General features: G+C 47.6%; 1 protein-coding gene across 4 annotated transcripts in view; it reads right to left on the bottom strand.

Moving 5' to 3' along the window:
• Positions 1 to 17076, bottom strand: part of cdk12 (cyclin dependent kinase 12) — a 32856-nt gene extending 15780 nt beyond the window's left edge. Inside the window, exons 1-7 of one of the 4 annotated variants that reach the window (XM_061222990.1) lie at positions 16940 to 17073; positions 15494 to 16278; positions 14096 to 15370; positions 2639 to 3352; positions 1632 to 1808; positions 937 to 1076; positions 146 to 316 (exon numbers count right to left, since the gene is read on the bottom strand). In XM_061222990.1, coding sequence (XP_061078974.1) covers positions 146 to 316; positions 937 to 1076; positions 1632 to 1808; positions 2639 to 3352; positions 14096 to 15330 — 2437 coding nt within the window. In that variant the 5' untranslated portion in view covers positions 15331 to 15370; positions 15494 to 16278; positions 16940 to 17073. Of the gene's footprint in view, positions 1 to 145; positions 317 to 936; positions 1077 to 1631; positions 1809 to 2638; positions 3353 to 14095; positions 16279 to 16939 lie in introns of all 4 variants that reach the window. The other 3 variants (XM_061222989.1, XR_009705510.1, XM_061222988.1) reach the window with 3 other exon arrangements.
• Positions 17077 to 17494: the final 418 nt, after the last annotated feature.

Raw genomic sequence — 17494 nt, 5'->3', positions numbered from 1 at the left:
CTCCATACGGGGAACAAAAAGGTACAATACTGTGGAAAAGGACGCTTGGTAGCACTGTAAATTTGCTTAATGACCCAGAGCCTCCGGCAGAAAGGGAAACAGGAGACAGGACAGATGTACAGGCGACTGGGCTGGGACCTCCGACCTTTGTCCTTTTTGAAGTCGAGGGCGTCCTGCTTGTCGGTGACGATCTCCTTCATGTTGACCACGCTGCGGTGGTTGAGTTGCCGCAGGATCTTGATCTCTCTGATGGCCGTGATGGGGAAGCCCTCCTTCTCGTTGTCCAAGCGCACCTTCTTCAGAGCCACCAGCTCACCTGAGAGACCAGCGACCAGGCATTACATTACATTACGTGGCATTTAGCAGACGCTCTTATCCAGAGCGACGTACAACAAAGTGCAAATCAAACACAAGAACAAGTGCAAAAGTGGACCTGAGAGGACAGTACTGTTCCGAGTCCTAGTGTGAACATACAGAAATTCAGAACCCTTGAAGAGGCACAAGGTTAATACAATTGACTCCTGAACATGTAGGTGAGCAGACCTCTACTTGTGTTTAACACAAAAAGCATGATGTCATCCGTTTCGATACCAATCATACATACAAGTGTGGGTATCGGTCGTCTGTCAGTATGATGTTCCTGCTAAAAGGCAGCATATGCATTGTACATTTCCCTTTTTTTGCTAAACAAAGGCCTCTATAGTCATAAGACTGACAACCACAGTCAAACATCACATGCATACACAACTCTAGCGACCCAGGTGCTGAACAGTTCTAATTATGCATTTATTTTTTTAAATCCAAAGCTTAGGCACAATTCAGTTACAGAAAGCACAAACAAAATGTCTTCCTCACAATGTCAGCCTGAACCAGTACTCAGTGTTCGGGATCTACCATCTAACATAAAGGGGGGGGTTGCGAGATGGAGCAGCCCACCTGTGTCTTTGTCCTTGGCTTTGTACACCTGGCCGTAGGTGCCCTCGCCGATGATGCCGATGATGTCAAACTTGTCCACGCAGCGCTTGCCCCAGTCGCTCTGCGTCTGCTTGCGCTCCCCGTAGCGCGGGCAGCAAAACCTGTCCCGGGGGAAACGCAGAACAACCCGCTTAAGGTTCCGCTTCAGGTAACGAGGAGCTAAACTCCACCGGGAGTAAGTCCCAGGTCTCAATCTCTCAGCAGCCTCACACGGTGCATTCACACTCAAACGAGTATAAAAACAACCTCGGACTTCGGGTTTCTGAAACGTGCATCCTAATGTAGGTATGAACCTAGCCTGGGCAGTGCAACTGCAAAAAAAACAATTACAAAGCTTTTGACAAATTTTGCTTCATTGTCCCAAAATTGAAGCAGGAACGTAATGCATCTGATTTTTCATGACTCATCTGGAAATGCTGATTTTCTGTCCAGACAACGTTGGGCTTATCGCTAAATATCCTCTCCTATACATCAGCTGTCAGAGCAAATAAAAGCTGTTTATGTGTGTGCTTCTGACAGACCCACATCCATCACATCTGGCAGAGACGTTGAGACATTTCACGCCAGAATAATCAGCGTTTCCCGAATGACCAGGACAGAGCACATTCCAGTGACGGAGGTTATGGGTGGAGGAGGAGGGTGGGGCGGAGTCTCACTTTGGTCTCTTCTTGTAGACTGGCTGTGGAGGGGGCGGGGCCCTGTGCACGGGAGACTGAGGGGGGGAGGGGTCTCCTCCGGGCAGCGTGGGGGGCAAGGGCAGGTCACTCAGGAGGGGCCGAGTCCGCACCTCCTTCTCCTTCTTGTGGGACCTATGGGGAGGCGTCTTCTTTGGGCTGAGACAGGGAGGGAAAGGGGTCAGCATACCAACAAGCTGCAATATGTAACCTGACACCTCAAAATGGCTGCTTTGCCAAGAGAAGTGTTATTTTGCTGTCTCAACTCAAATGTGGGACACACTGACACCATGCATGAGCAGCCAAGCCTGCATAAGACACCTCTTGGCTTCAGAAGCACAGTAACCAAGTCAGAGGGTCTCACACATTGCGGGCTGGTCAAGGTTAATGAAAGCACAGCCGAGTGAGCTTGCTGAGTGTGAGGATGCCGTCGTGGCTTTCCAAGTGTAGCATTTCATTCAGAGTACAAGCATTTCACAGTGTACGAGCGTTTCAGTGTACAAGCATTTCAGTGTTTCTCACAGCTTTCGGGCAGGCATCTCTCTTTGGGTCTCCGAGTTCATGCTGTCATTTCTGCGTTAGCATCAGTCTCTCAGTGCTGTCTTTTTTCCAGTCGTGTTATCTAAATATTGGTATCTCTATGTTACCTCAGAGCTGCAGTTTCAGTGTTTATCTTAGTGTTACACCTCAGTGTTATAACCGCAGAGCTGCAGTTTCAGTGTTTATTTTAGCGTTACTTCAGTGTTATAACCGCAGTTTCAGTGTTTATCTTAGTGTTACTTCAGTGTTATAACTCAGAGCTGAAGTTTCAGTTTTGATATTTCAGTGTTTATCTGAGTATTACTGCAATGCTATTTGCTATTATCTCAGAGCTGAAGTTTCAGAGTGGATATGTCAGTGTTTATATCGTGCAACTTCAGTGTTATTACCGCAGAGCTGCACTTTCAGAGTGGATGTGTCAGTGTTGATGCTGGTTCTGGAGCACTCACCTGTCCTGACAGTCTCCCAGCAGCATGGGCGGCAGGGGCAGGGGGGGCAGGGTAGAGGTCTTCATGGGGGGCGGCTGACGGGCGGGGCTGCGGGCGGGTGGGGCGGCGGGGGATTTGGGCGGGGCCGAGGTGGAGGGGGCCGGGGACGGGGCTTGGGTGAGGGCCTGCAGGCCTGCCTCGGGCAGGGGGGGCTGGAGCAGGGCAGCGGGGAGGGGGGGCAGGGGCGGAGGGAGAGGGGGGGTCTGGCTGGGGGGTAGAGGTGGAGCCGGGGAAGAGAAGGCGGGTAGGGGGGGCGGGGGGGTGCCCTTCCCCTCCCGGGGGGGATTGTCCTGGGGAGGGGGGCCGGGGGTGAGGGGCTGCGGAGGGGGGTCCGGTGCGGGCGGCTCTCTGTCGAGGGGCTCGGGCTCCGGTTTGGGGGGCCGCGGGGCGGGGCGTTTGGCGGGTGCCGGTGCGGGGCCGGGGGGCGGGGAGGGGCCGCGGGCGGCGGCCACGGCGGCCTGACGCTCCTTCTTGCGGCGGCTCAGCTCCTCGCCCAGGCTGGAGTTGAGCGGCAGGCGGGACGAGGAGGGAGAGCGGCTGGAGGGCCGGCTGCTGTGGGAGGCTCCGCCCCCGCCCGCCGACGAGTGCTTCTTACCGCGGGAGCGCGAGGATGGCCGCCGAGACGAGCATGATGGGAAGGCTGCCGGGGAGCGACTCCGTGACCGAGCCGAACGCCTGCGGAGAGGGAGGGACATTTACATTTAAAACTGCAGATATATCACTCCTCAGTCACTCCTAAAACTGCAGATATATCACTCCTCAGTCACTCCTAAAACTGCAGATATATCACTCCTCAGTCACTCCTAAAACTGCAGATATATCACTCCTCAGTCACTCCTAAAACTGCAGATATATCACTCCTCAGTTCCTCCTAAAACTGCAGATATATCACTCCTCAGTCACTCCTAAAACTGCAGATATATTACTTCCGAATTACTTATAAAACTGCAGATATTGCGTCTGAACAAAGTTAAAAGCAAAACATTTCAACTGAAGTACAGTACACTCATGTGCTTCAGATATCTACAGGAGCTGAAGGCACAAGAGTATGACACAGCTTTGCTACAACTATTTTGTTGTAAACAAAAATAACCCCCCCACCCTGAACCCAAGATGAGCCAAATTGATCCAACAAGCTTTATAGGGATTATCTGGCTTCAGGAAGTGTTCTTCCCCTTCATTTTTTGCACATTTTATCGTGCTGTAGATTTCTTGTAAAATTGATAGCATTGCTATTTTCACCCAACAATCTATGTTTTTACGAATCAGTAACTGAAACCTCTCATTTATATAAGTATTCAAATCTTTAATTAGTACTTTCTAGAAGCCCCTTTGGCAGCAATTACAGCTTCGAGTCTTCTTGGGCAAGTCTCCATAAGCTTTGCACACCTGGATTTGGGCAGTTTATCCCATTCTTCCTGGCAGATCCTCTCAAGCTCCATTAGATTGAATGAGAAGTGTCTGAACTGCCATCTTCAGGCCTCTGCACAGATGTTCTATGGGGTTTCAGTCTGTGCTTTGGCTGGGCCACTCAAGGACAGTCAGAGACTTGTCCTGAAGCCACTCCAGCATTGTCTTGGCTGTATGCTTCAGGTCATTATCGTGGGGAAGCGTGTACTCTGGAGCAGGGTTTTTTTTTTTTTTTTTTTTTTCCTCAAGGACCTCTTTGTATTTGTGCTGCATTCATCCTTCCCTCAATTCTGACTGCCCCTGCTACTGAGGAGCACCCCCGTCCCATGATGCTGCCATCACCATGCTTCACTGTAGGGATGGTATTAACCAGGTGATGAGCAGTGCCTGGTGTTTACCAGACATAGGGCTTGGAGTTCTGCCCAAAGAGTTAAATTCTCTGGTTCAATCAGACCAGAGACTCTTTTTCCTCGTGCTGAGTCGTTTGGATAACTCAAAGCGGGCTGTCATATGCACCTGACCTGAATTTGGAGTACCACAGAAAAGAGTCTGAATACTTCTGGGAATTAAGTTTTTGATTTTATTTTTTTATTTTTTAAAATGTTTTCACTTTTTCATTATGGGTTAATTGAGTGTTGATCGATGGGCAAAAATGACAATTTAAAATCTGAAACACAAAGTGTGCAAAAAGTGAAGGGGTCTGAATACTTACAGAAGCCACTGTCAATGCTTCACAGAAGTGGTTTTGGACACTTGTTTGAGAAGTCCCGGGGCTGTAACATTCGTCATGGCTCAAAACTGACTTGGAGAACCGGCCAGTGTGGCTTTACAAAACTCACTTCCAACAATATATTGCTTTTCACAAGATCAAATCTAGACGTTGCCCCAGCTTAGCGCCAGGGTGGAACAGACATTCCCAAACAGCATTATCAATTCAGCTCATTATTCATTATCAATCAAATAAAAAAAAATAAAACAAACGGAAGTCCTCTTTCAACTTGTGCCTGTGGTCATCTTAAATACCTTACCCAGCAGGGCTGGAGGATGCATGGCCTTTTTATTTCTGCTTCCAACAACAGAGGAGATGGTTGAAGACAAATAATTGTAAAATCTGGGAGGTTGCAACCTCCCGTGTAATAAAATGAATTGCACTGCGTTGGTTTCCACTTGAAGCTGGAACTGTTTCTAACAATGAAGATTTCAACTGCCTGGCTCCAAAAACCATTATCTAGATAGACACTCAATTAATTCAATCAAATGTTACGGATTGTATTCAACCACTATACAGTGGTATTATAATGAACGTCAATGTGAAGAGTACGAAACGAACATAACGCGATTCAGTTCCCAGTCCAGTATTTATACACGAGCTGTGTACAATATGTTGTTTCTTTGACAGACGAGCAGCAGGCCATGAGAGGATAAACGCATAGACCAAGTGCTCTTGCTTGACACTGGCAAATCTGTAACAAATCCAGTGTGTGAATGGCACAGACAACAGTGAGACATTCCAATTACGTTGCATGCTTTGCCCAGGGGCACTTCTGAACTTCATGAACTCCGTTTGACAGTCACCATAAGCAGGATACGGACGGTCTCAAAGTTAAACATCACTAAAATGATCTATAACCATTTCCTTTAACAGAGTTAAATTCTGGCGGTGATTTTCCTAGACTCACGTTTAAAAGCCTATTAGCGCTGATCTCGTGTGTGTTTTGAGTGAAGTTGTGATATACAGACATGGGAAATATGTTTGGTCAGCTCCCAAGGTATAAAAAGTAGGCGTTGCTAAAAATGCTTCGCAGAGAAGGGAAAAGTGCCTTTTAGTCTCGAGTTGAGCAGATATCAGGCTAATGAAACCAAATATAAATGTTGTGACACCCAGCTAACATGACAGAACTGAAATGATGCAAAATCATGTAAAATATAAACACGACAGTGACAGACCGACCATTTTTTGCGACAACCATCTTGTGCAAAAAATGATTGGGTCAAGGAGAATATGCACAGCAAGCCTTAGCTATAAAAAAAAAATCTACTGGTGAAAAACTACACCACCCATAATCCAAAAGTACTGTTACCACAGAGATGTCCATCACTTCGAGTTTTGCGGGTGAACTATGAACTCTCTCCATTTCCATCGGTTAGCAACCTGTTCCACTCCACAATGGATATACTGCGATATATACAAGAATGAACTCAATATAAAATGCAACTTATCAAAAATATACATGATTATTATCCGCTTAAAACGAAAAAGTGAGTTTAAAGCAATTCAATTACATAATTCACAATGCTTTATGGGATGCGTAGTTCATTAAGTACACAGGGTAGCACAGTTGCCTTTTCTAAAGATTTTTCTTGCATTAACAAAAAATAATAATAAAAATAAAAAAAATGAATACCATGATTTATCTGGTAGCTGGATGGTTAAAAGGCTTTTGCTAGGAACTTTCTGAAATGTTTAAAACAAAAATGAATGGGAAAATCTCTTCCGGAACCTCGGTACTTGAGATGACCAGATTCACCATGTGCCATTCCTTCAGAAACGAGCACACTCATCTGAAACAGGAGTGGGAGGGGGGCGGATGTTCCAATTCCAAGAACGTGTGGGAACACGGGGTCTGAAACAGAGTGTCTCAGTAATTTGGTGTAAATTTAAAAGACAAACTGCTAAAGGCTAAGTGGATAACAACCCGTTGCAATTACGTCACGCAAAGGGCAGCATTTCCAGCTACCGTTCACATGCGTTTGCCATTTTCGTGTAATAAATGATACATTTTCTTACTTTGTACAGTTCTACCCTTATTCTTATTGCTGGTGTTTTCAGTAGAAAACCCTGCACCCACATCAACAATTTTGAGGTAAGGATGGTTAACCCTGGTCTACAGCAAACTAGCTAGCACAAAAGCTGCTACATGCAGAACGTTAATGTGAGGGGGTATGGATGGACCCAAGGTCAACACAAGGGAGTCACCAGCAGTTGAAAAGTAGAGCCCGTCTGGTATCCACTATAAGGGCACACATGCAGGTGAAAAGGGATCAGTCCATGGCTATAGGCTAAGTAGCCCTTAAGTCATTAAGAGTTAAGGCGATGCAACAGAGTCAAGTATATGGTTTTACAGTGTAGCAATTACCATACAAGTATAGGAGTTCCTTTGGCAAATCTTCCATTTTAATGAGGAATTCTACAAACTTATAATTGGCCTTTCAATATTGCCATCCAATGTGCGAAGCAAGTGGAGAGTTTTAAAACATTCAAGATGGTTACATGGCAAATTCCTGAGCGAGACATTTGAATTTATTTCTGGATTTTTCAACAGAGGAGTAGTATACTTGTCCGCTTTATTTATAAACTTAAGCAAATAACTCACTAAATGGGGTTGCCTGGTGGTTTGAGTTTTGCGCCTTTTGCTCTTGCTATGTGGGAGAGACTGCAACAAAATGTAGATTATCTGTAGGCAATATTGTCGTTTCATATGTGTTTTCAGTGAATAACAGAGTAAGCACTACACACACTTTCTGGACACGCATGCCCGTCCATCCGTTCAACTAGCTGCACTTCGGTTACCTGAGGTTCGCCAGCAGGGGTCATAGCCCTGGCTAAACCCTCTCCCCTCTCCTCATCTACGGCGTACGTGACCTGCAGTCGGGGTCTGTAGAAACGCTCAGCTTATCTTCACAGAGAACGCCCAACACCCACAGGCCGTGCAAACGCTCTCTGGACTTCAGCTCTGTGGCACTTCCCCCACTGGGCTCAACTCATGGCAATCAGTACCCCCGCCGCCCCCTTCCCCTGCTCAAGTCTACGTCCCTAAGTTGTCCCTGCAGCAGGAGAAGCTGGGTCTTTTGCAGAGTTTTGCAGCATGAAGTTTTGTATGAGTTCAGTTTTCTTCGAATTTAGCTCTTAATCGTTTCTGGTGGGTCAAATACATAAATGTAAAAAAAAAAGAGGGAGGGAGAGGGAGGGAGAGAGAGAGAGAGAGAGAGAGAGAGGGGGGAGAGAGAGACAGAGAGAGGGGGAGAAGGAGAAGGAGAGGGAGAGAGAGACAGAGAGGGGGGGAGAAGGAGAAGGAGAGGGAGAGGGAGAGAGAGAAGGAGAGGGAGAGGGAGAAGGAGAGAGAGAGAGAGAGAGAGAGAGAGAGAGGGATGGAGAGGGGGGAGAGAGAGACAGAGAGAGGGGGAGAAGGAGAAGGAGAGGGAGAGGGAGAAGGAGAGGGAGAGGGAGAGGGAGAGGGAGAGAGAGAGAGAGAGAGAGAGAGAGAGAGAGAGGGGCAGAGACAGAGAGAGAGAGAGAGAGAGAGGGGGGAGAGAGAGACAGAGAGAGGGGGAGAAGGAGAAGGAGAGGGAGAGGGAGAGAGAGACAGAGAGGGGGGAGAAGGAGAAGGAGAGGGAGAGGGAGAGGGAGAGAGAGAAGGAGAGGGAGAGGGAGAAGGAGAGAGAGAGAGAGAGAGAGAGAGAGAGAGAGGGATGGAGAGGGGGGAGAGAGAGACAGAGAGAGGGGGAGAAGGAGAAGGAGAGGGAGAGGGAGAGGGAGAAGGAGAGGGAGAGGGAGAGGGAGAAGGAGAGAGAGAGAGAGAGAGAGAGAGAGAGAAGGACAGAGACAGAGAGAGGGGGGGAGAGAGGGGGAGAAGGAGAAGGAGAGGGAGAGAGAGAGGGAGAGAGCGCGCTGGAGGACTTGACGGGCTGGAGCTCTCATTATAGGCACGTGCACGACCAGGCCTCGTCAGCACCCAGAGAACCAATTCTGGCACACTGCAGAGTACGCAAAAGGGCCATTTACACATGCAAAGCCCCACAGACGGGCACAAACTAACAAAGGGTTTTAAAAAGGAACCGGACCAAGCCACCCACTCGTATGCCGTTTCCACTCGCATGCAGGCCAACGTAAGAGCGTGCATACGCACACTGGCACGCAGGAAAAACACACACAGGGACATACACACCTTCTGTGGAGGCAGTGCCCTCCCTCTGGGAAAGTCACCATGCCCCTATTCATTCATTTTGACAGATCAGTTTACACACAGTAGCTAATGCCTTCTAGATTAGCTCATGAAAGAGGTTATTCTACGCAGTAGAATAGCTATAAAGAAGCACTTATCTTAAACCTCCCAGGTACAGGGTAGTGCGCAACAATGGCACTTTTCTTGCTCACATTTCCTTCTGCTCACAGGAACAGACGACCAGTTTCTACACTCAGCACGGTAAACACCAAGACAACCGTATCACACAGACCTTGTCAAAAAGAAAACAGGCAAATCTAATTCAGCTGAAAAAAAGGCTGCGTAGCAAATTTATGTTTGCACAAGAACGAGAAGTTACAACTATCTTCCTCAATCAGTTTCACAGGTTTGCTACCCGCTGGGAATCTGCACCCCTCAATTAACCCCAGAATGCAGCTGCAGTTCAGCAGCCGTTACCTACAGTAACCTGTATAAATGTTATGCGAGCCCTTTCCCAAAAATTAAAAAGGAAAATTCCGTTTTTATTTCAACCTGGGTCATATGTTCCATCATTCCCATCAGTTCTGATAGTATTTTATGCACTTGCCTCATACTCAAGGCTTTTGGGTTTTTTAGAGATTTTTCTTCTTCTCCGTGTTAGTAGCTTCACAACAGTCGTTGGGGCGTATCAAGATACAGGTTCAATTCACCTCCAAGAAGCTCTAATTTGGAAGTGAAAACAAAAGTGAAAGTTGACCTTTCTTTGGCAAGTACAATAATTAAGTGTTAAAATAATTCCGTTTCAACTTGCAGAATTTACCCATTGTACCTATTCTGACCTATTATTCGAGCACGCAAAATTATCTTTGCGCTTCGTCTGTGTATTCCTGACCGGCTCGAAAGAAATATGGATAGCCATCAAAGTGAAGAGACACAACAACATTGGATGGATGAAGAAACCTGATTTTACCTTGTAAAGGTTAGCCACAGACAGCACTAAGCAAAAAATATCTGTGCACAGATAAGAGTATGGTAGGTCAATTCTGTCATTTTAAACTTAATATTTTTATTTGAAATTTTGGTGAATAAATCACAACTTTCACATTCATCCTAACTTTCAAATAAGAAGTTTAGGTAAACTGGACTTGTTTGGGGTAAATTGAACCTGTATTTCGATATGCCCCAGAGGCACCATTGTGAGGCTACTGACCAAGAAAAAACCTCAACAACCAAAAACCTTGACAACGAAGCAGAGGCAGAAAATCTTATTAGAACGAAGAAAGGAAGGAAGAATACTACGAAAATAAGGTTGAAAAACCCAGGTTGAAAAAAAACAAAAAAAACAAACAAAAAAACAAAAAACAGAATGATCCTTTAAGCTTGAGAAACCCAGTTTGAAAAAACCCAGAATGCTCCTTTAAGCACATAAAGCGTCATACAAACATGACCGCATGAGTCATAACATTGCAGCCCGTGAAAGGTGTGACCACGAGGGGGTTTGAGGGCGCGATTAATGAGTAACTACTCACCATGTGAATCCGTCTCGTTTCGTCAGCCTGGAGTTCACTGCGCACTGAAAGCTATCTGCGCTCTCTGACAGTCTGACAGCCCCTCCAATCCACCCACCCCCCTCCCCAAGGCCACAGAGGTCCAGTCCGATGCAAAGCGCAATCAAAATGGCGGAGGCCGGTACCGATCCGTGTCTCTGGCACCAACTCGTCTGGCCTCACTTATACGCGACAGGACCTCCCGTCGAGTGTCCTGTTCTGCGCGAGCTGTTGTTGAAAGCTGTTGCTTTCCGAGAGAATGCCCCCTGTGTGTCTCTGAGAAAACCCAATTAATGTCAGCTTGGGGTGCAAAACCCTGACCTCACGACGATTCAATTCAACTGCGTAGGAAACGAGTCAATGAATCATGAAATCTCTCACCGCAAAATGATTCAATTATTGTTATATGATTCAATCCATTTCATTACAGAATTCATTATAAAAACACACCGAATACAGACATGTGACTGCAGATATTGATGTACTCAGCATTAGAGGAATATTGAGTTAAAACAATACATTAGGCTAAACGTAAACATTCTGAACATATTTATTTTCAAGAACGGAAATTGTTATTTTAATCAATTATAATCGACTCTAACGGTCCAAATCGATGTAATTGAATCTCCACCTTAAGATCGATGCGTCATGATGAACTGATGCATTTTCACAGCGCTAATGTCAGCCATTACAGATTTAAACTCGGCTATTGGCCTGCAGAGCCACAGTGTCATGTGTGAACATGGCTGAAGACACTTGGCCTTGACTTGGCCCCAAGGCTACATGTGAGTGAAGTAAGAACCAGAATCAGACAGTGGGATGAGTGGGGCCCTGTTTCACAAAGCAGGGTTATGCTAGACAACTGCACACAATAAAACCAAGGGGGCATTTCACAAGATGGCGAACTCACTAAGCTTGACATTTGCATCGAGTAAAAACTGGAACCCCTTCAAATATGGAACACGGACCAAAGTAAAAACAGCTGTTGTGGGTTTTACTCAGTGAACCAGCTTTGTGGAATACCCCCCTCTACCCAAATCTGGAGCATGCACTGAAGTAAAGAGAGCTGTTCCAGGTTTTACTCAGCGCAGTTATCCAGCTACCTCAGTAATCCTGCTTTGTGAAATACTCCGGCAAATAAAGCCCAGCCTAATCGCTAATCCGAACACTAAACCACCACAAACTGAATGGACAGTTTTCCTCAGGGACTTGCACACATCTTACATGGAGAATACCTTACATCTTGTTCAAACATACATGCCAATATATTACAAAGTTTCGGTAAACAAGAGTTAACTGCCGGAGGAATTTAATACAGTGCTGCTTTTCCAGCCAGATCATACCCTACTATGTAACGCAAGTTAACATTTGCATCATCGACTGTATTTCACCACTTGAACAATATAAGACGATATGTAAACAGTAATACTGTAGGTTGCTCATTAGGACAAACACTGGCCACAGTAACATGCAATCATGTCGTTTACTTGAATTTTGGCAGCTTTTCAGAGATGCCCGTTAACTTGGCCCAGTCTCTTCATCCATCTAAAGTCAAAAAGCCCACACACATCCGCATAATCCCGGTTTTAGTATCCAAAATGGCCACAAAATGTTTGCAAAGAGCAGTGATGTAGGTCCATCACACCTCCCCATCCTGGTGGCAATGCTATTAACTCTGTGTTAACATGGACAGTGACGAAAGTGTAGCTTAAGTGGAGAGAATACAATAGTGAAAAAGAGGGATCGAGGAGCAAAATAACCGGTAAATAACTTACTAAACAACCAACTAACTAATTTAGAAGATCTACAAGGTTCTCAAAAAGTATCTAAAGGCTTTTGGCTCGGTCTCAAAGAGGTAGACTACGTGGGCTCAGAAGTTTGTTTACCAACGTCACCCAGTAATTATGCAAAAACATGTCACGTAGGAAATCGTTTTCCAGACAGTTTCAGAAAAACAGCAGTTTCATCCTAAAATATGCACACTTCGAACAAAACTGCAATTTGTTTACTTGAATCAGCATGGAACACAAACCGAAAGCTTGGGGATGACATGAAAAGCTCAAAAACATTAAAGATATGCGTGTGGACCTTTAACGTTTTCCAAGCTCCTCTCTATAGCTGTCCATGTCTTTTATTAAAGTATTTTTGCATTTTGGGAGAGCGCCAGGACAAGTGTTGAAGGCCTTTCTTTAGAAGTATGTATGTCAGGATATTGTTTGGATCAACAGCCAGGTGCTACTGCAGTTGTGTTGTGAAAGTATTAGGTGTCGTCAGCTATTACGGGGGTGTCAAACTACAGTCCTGGAAGGCCGCAGTGTCAGCACTTTTTGTGGTTTCCTTGCAGCCGTTCAGGCTTTGGAAACAAGGTATGTCTTGCGTAGCGTCTTAGCAATTCAGAGAGCTGAATTAAGCCTTGAAGTGCTGAGTTACACTAAAAACAACACGGAAGCTGTCAAGGCCCGAAATCTCAGATCCCTAAACTGAGGCACCTGAACTTAAAAGGGAAGTTATGGTACTACAGAACAACACATTATATATTGCAATGCAGACCATTTCTACTAATGAGGAAATAGATTAGATAGATTTTCAGGGCCAAAATGTCTCCGCCCGAGGTGGACCCCAGAGAAACGGAGAGTCTGAACACACAGATTTCTTGACTAATCAGGGAAAACGCATCCCTGGCCTCAGTCTTTAATGCAATAACATCCGAGCACAAAAGTCAGAGAGGAAGCAAAGGAGTATGAAAGGGGAGTGAGGACACATGAAACCAAAAGCAGGCGGAGCTACATCGCTCACCAATTTCAGCCAATCATTGTACTTTGCTGTGGAGAGCACAACCTTATGGCTGATTTTAAAAAGCGAGCAATTGGCATTGTAGCATCACCCAATGAGGATTTAAGGAAATCGCTCGCTCCCCTTAGAAGGGAAGAGGGTAGGGAAGAGGGTACGGAAGGGAAGGGAGGGGGTGGGTGGGGGGGGCAGGGAGGGGGGGCAAGGGGGAGAAAGGGAGGTGGGGCAAGGGGGAGAAAGGGAGGTGGGGCAAGGGGGAGAAAGGGCGGTGGGGCAAGGGGGAGAAAGGGAGGTGGGGCAAGGGGGAGAAAGGGCGGTGGGGCAAGGGGGAGAAAGGGCGGTGGGGCAAGGGGGGGGCAGGGAGGTGGGGCAAGGGGGGGGCAGGGAGGTGGGGCAAGGGGGGGGCAAGGGGGGGGGGCAAGGGGGGGGGCAGGGAGGTGGGGCAAGGGGGAGAAAGGGCGGTGGGGCAAGGGGGAGAAAGGGCGGTGGGGCAAGGGGGAGAAAGGGCGGTGGGGCAAGGGGGAGAAAGGGAGGTGGGGCAAGGGGGAGAAAGGGCGGTGGGGCAAGGGGGAGAAAGGGCGGTGGGGCAAGGGGGGGCAGGGCGGTGGGGCAAGGGGGGGGCAGGGCGGTGGGGCAAGGGGGGGGCAGGGAGGTGGGGCAAGGGGGGGCAGGGAGGTGGGGCAAGGGGGGGGGAAAGAGGGGGGTAGGCGCACAGCTGGGACACTCACCTGGACACAGGGCTGGCGCTGGAGGAGCGGCGGTTGCCGTAGGGACTGATGGATGAGCGCTTCCTGGAGGACGAGTACGGGCTGCTGTCGTGCTCGTAGCTGGACGAGCGCTGGCGGCCGGCGTAGGGGCTGTCGGACCGCTGGCGGCTGCGCCTCGAGGCCTCCCGGTAGGGGCTGGGGCTGTGCTGGGCCGGCCGTCTCCGCCGGTGGTAGCTGTCCTCGGCCTCCTGAGCCTCCTGGGCGTAGCCGCCGCCCCCGGCGGGGCTGTCGTTGCCGCCCCGGGACGGGCTCGCCCGCGACGACGACGAGGCCTTCCCCTTCGGGCTGGCCTTGTAGCTTTTGGAGGCCTTGCGGTGGCTCTTCTCCCCCCGGTCCCGCTGGGAGGAGCTCCTGCCCTCCCGGCGCTGCTGCTTGTCTTTGCGGGCCTTCCCCGAGCGGCTGCTCCCTTCCTTGCTGCGGGAGGAGGAGGAGGAGGAGGCCGTGCTGCTGACGGAGGCCTCCGGCTGCACCTGCAGGCCACCCGGCAGCTCTCCCCTCTTAGGCCCCAAATCCCCCTCCTGCGGCCCCTGCCGCCTGGGGCCCGAGGAGAAGCCGGGAGCAGGGGTCCCCTTCTCCTTGCTCTTTCCTGAACTCCCCTTCTCTCTGTCCCTGTTGCTCTTTTTCTTTGAAGTCCCATCTCCGCCGTCACCCCCTCCCTCGCCCGCGTCCTTTGCCCTGTGCAGGTCCTTGGACTTCTTGCGAGGATGCCGGTGCTTGTGCCCCCGACTCTCCCTGCTTTCACCGGCCCCGCCCCCGTCGTCCCTACCGTAATCCCCGGCAGAATTTAATCTGTCCAGCCCCCCTCCTCTCCGATCTGCAGAGGGCCTAGCAGCTGGCGGATCCGAGAAAGTGTCAGAGTCAGAGCTGATGTCGTCATACTCGACCAGCGGCTTGATGGCGCTGACGGCAGGAGGCGCCGCGGAGTCCTGGGTAGCAAAGTCAGAGGCCTGGCCCAGCGAAGAGCCTTCCCGTCCGTGCTTGGATGATTTGTGCCTTTTGCGCTTCGACGAGGAAGACGAGGAGAGCTTCGACTGGAGCTTTCCGTCCTTGCTGTTCATGTTACCCGCAGATGAGTGCGGCGGCAGCAAGGGGGGGTACGCCCCGCTGTTACCGCTTGCCGTCTGCGGCAATAATGAAACGCTGGCGCTGGGATCCGGCTTTCTCTTGGTCCCATGGTGTCGGTCTGACCCAGGCATTCCTCACGTCAGCAGCGGTCCTTCTCCCAAACGCGGGCCTCTGTAGCCGAGACAATACATTAACGGAAGAATAGTACTCCAAAATCCGGCTAAAGCAACATGAAAATGTTCACATTAGTAGCGTTAGCTAGCTAGCTAAAGCAAACAAAACGAATCTCCCCACGTTATCTGTCCTTATGCTTCATCCGAGTTAATTCCAGTCAGGTCAGCTGCAAGCCTTTGCTTTTCAAAGGAAAAAAATATTAAGATAGAAACAAAAATACGATAATTTCTGATGAGCGGTCGAACATAAAACTAGTTCTTACAGACGACTACAAAAGCTCAAACAATAAGTCGGAGCATTGTGCTCGGTTTTCCCGTTTGTTTGGTTAGCCTGTTCGTGCTGTGTAGCTAGCAGACTCTTTCGTAAAAACGAAGAGGAAAAAATACTTTTTTTCTTTTAGCTACCTTTAGCCCGGTGCCAGGCTTAAGGGAAGGTGTTTTAATTCCTTCAGTTTACGATCTGAGTTCGGAAACAAGTATAGTCCATGATGAATGGGCAATATTGTTTCGCAGAACTGAAAATGAAAACTTGACCCGGTTGGTTCTGTTTACATGTTCGTTTAATATACAATTTTATCTCTTTATATTTTGTATTGGTCAGAAATTATACTATATTCATGTGCAAAAGATGATCCAGTTTATTTTTAGTGGCCCTGGATATCAACCAGGCCTGTATTTAGGGCGATGTTTGCGGATATAAGAACACCCACTGCCCCTGTTGTTAGGAGAGGACAGTCGCCATTGTGGCTCCTGCTATGAGCTTCAGCTTCTGTTCCCTTCTCGCTCTCTCCAAAGCCCATGCCGGAAGTCTCGGTCGCTGTCAGTCTTCACGGTAACTCAGCAACAGCCTTTCCAGTGTGACGCCCCGCCCTCTGTTCTTGGCGCGCTGCAATACCAATCCGAAACCTGCAGGGGCTCCGGAATGTAACTCCATTTGAAGTGAAAGTTTCATAATCGTGAAAAGTGGTGGTTTCAAGAAAACCAGTTTCTTTTCCGCATGATTATTATTTATATATAAAAAAACAACAAAAGAAAAGGCTGGTAATAGGTTATTTTCTTTGATTTTATTGTGGGAAATGTCATGTTGCAACCAAGGTATTTCAAACAAAAATCAAGTGAAAGCCAAATTTTAATAAGGCCTACCGGTTAGCTTGTGGATGCATCACTGCATCCAACTAATAGATGATGGACAAGATACTCCTAACTAAAGTTATGAATCACAACATAGCTAAGAAGTTTGCCGACGTCTTTATTGTTACGTTATCTGGCTAAGTAATATCACATAGCAGCTAAAATTGAGTAAGCGAGCCCAGAAATAAATACCTAGACTACGAGATAAAAACATAGTCAGTTAGCGTTGTTTGCACGAAAATAAACCCATCGTGTTCAACGGGAAGAAATCGATCTAGTTAAGTCAACCTATCAATGACCTAAAACACTGACGAGTTAGCTAGCTAGCCTATACCAAGCTACCCATGGTTGTCGATGACCACACGCCTGTAACAAAAGTATCAAACTAGAATAGGCAATATATTTCGATACTGTCTATCACAATCAAACGTTTCACCTTCGGTCTTCATCAGTGGCAAGATCTGGCGCAGAGTCTTCCAAAATCTGTTAAAACTAGCACAAAATCACATGATAATCAGAATCGTTAGCTTGCTAAATGTATCCGTTCTTCAGCAAATCTGGTACGTCGCAACGTTATGTCGTAAAGGAAGCTTTCATCAAAGCGACGGAAATGCTGTAACGTTAATGTTCCTCGCTTGGCAACACAATCGCCGCGAAAGCAGCATGCGGCAGAGCTGGTGCTAATGTAAAAGTGGATTTAATGCGTGGTTTCTGAGCAAAGAACCATGTAGGATATTCAGTTCAGTAGCTATACAAAGAGTGAAAGAGTATTATTTTTTAAATGACGCCAATAGTCGATGAAGTCGGAAAACGTCCGTTCAACAGGGCATACGCAAACAGCCTAATAATGGACAGTCAAAACCATATTTGTCATGAGTTCTCTCTCGTTCTCTTCATACATTTTCTTTTTATTTTAGACGATATCACACCTTAGACACGCTCGCCAGTCAATTTAGTAAAAATGAAAAAAATGTCCAAACCATCAAGAGAG

This window comes from Conger conger, chromosome 16, assembly GCF_963514075.1.
Source record: "Conger conger chromosome 16, fConCon1.1, whole genome shotgun sequence".
Taxonomy (NCBI): Eukaryota; Metazoa; Chordata; class Actinopteri; order Anguilliformes; family Congridae; genus Conger; species Conger conger.
The sequence above is the reverse complement of the archived record's forward strand: the minus strand, read 5'-3'. Positions and strand labels throughout refer to the sequence as shown.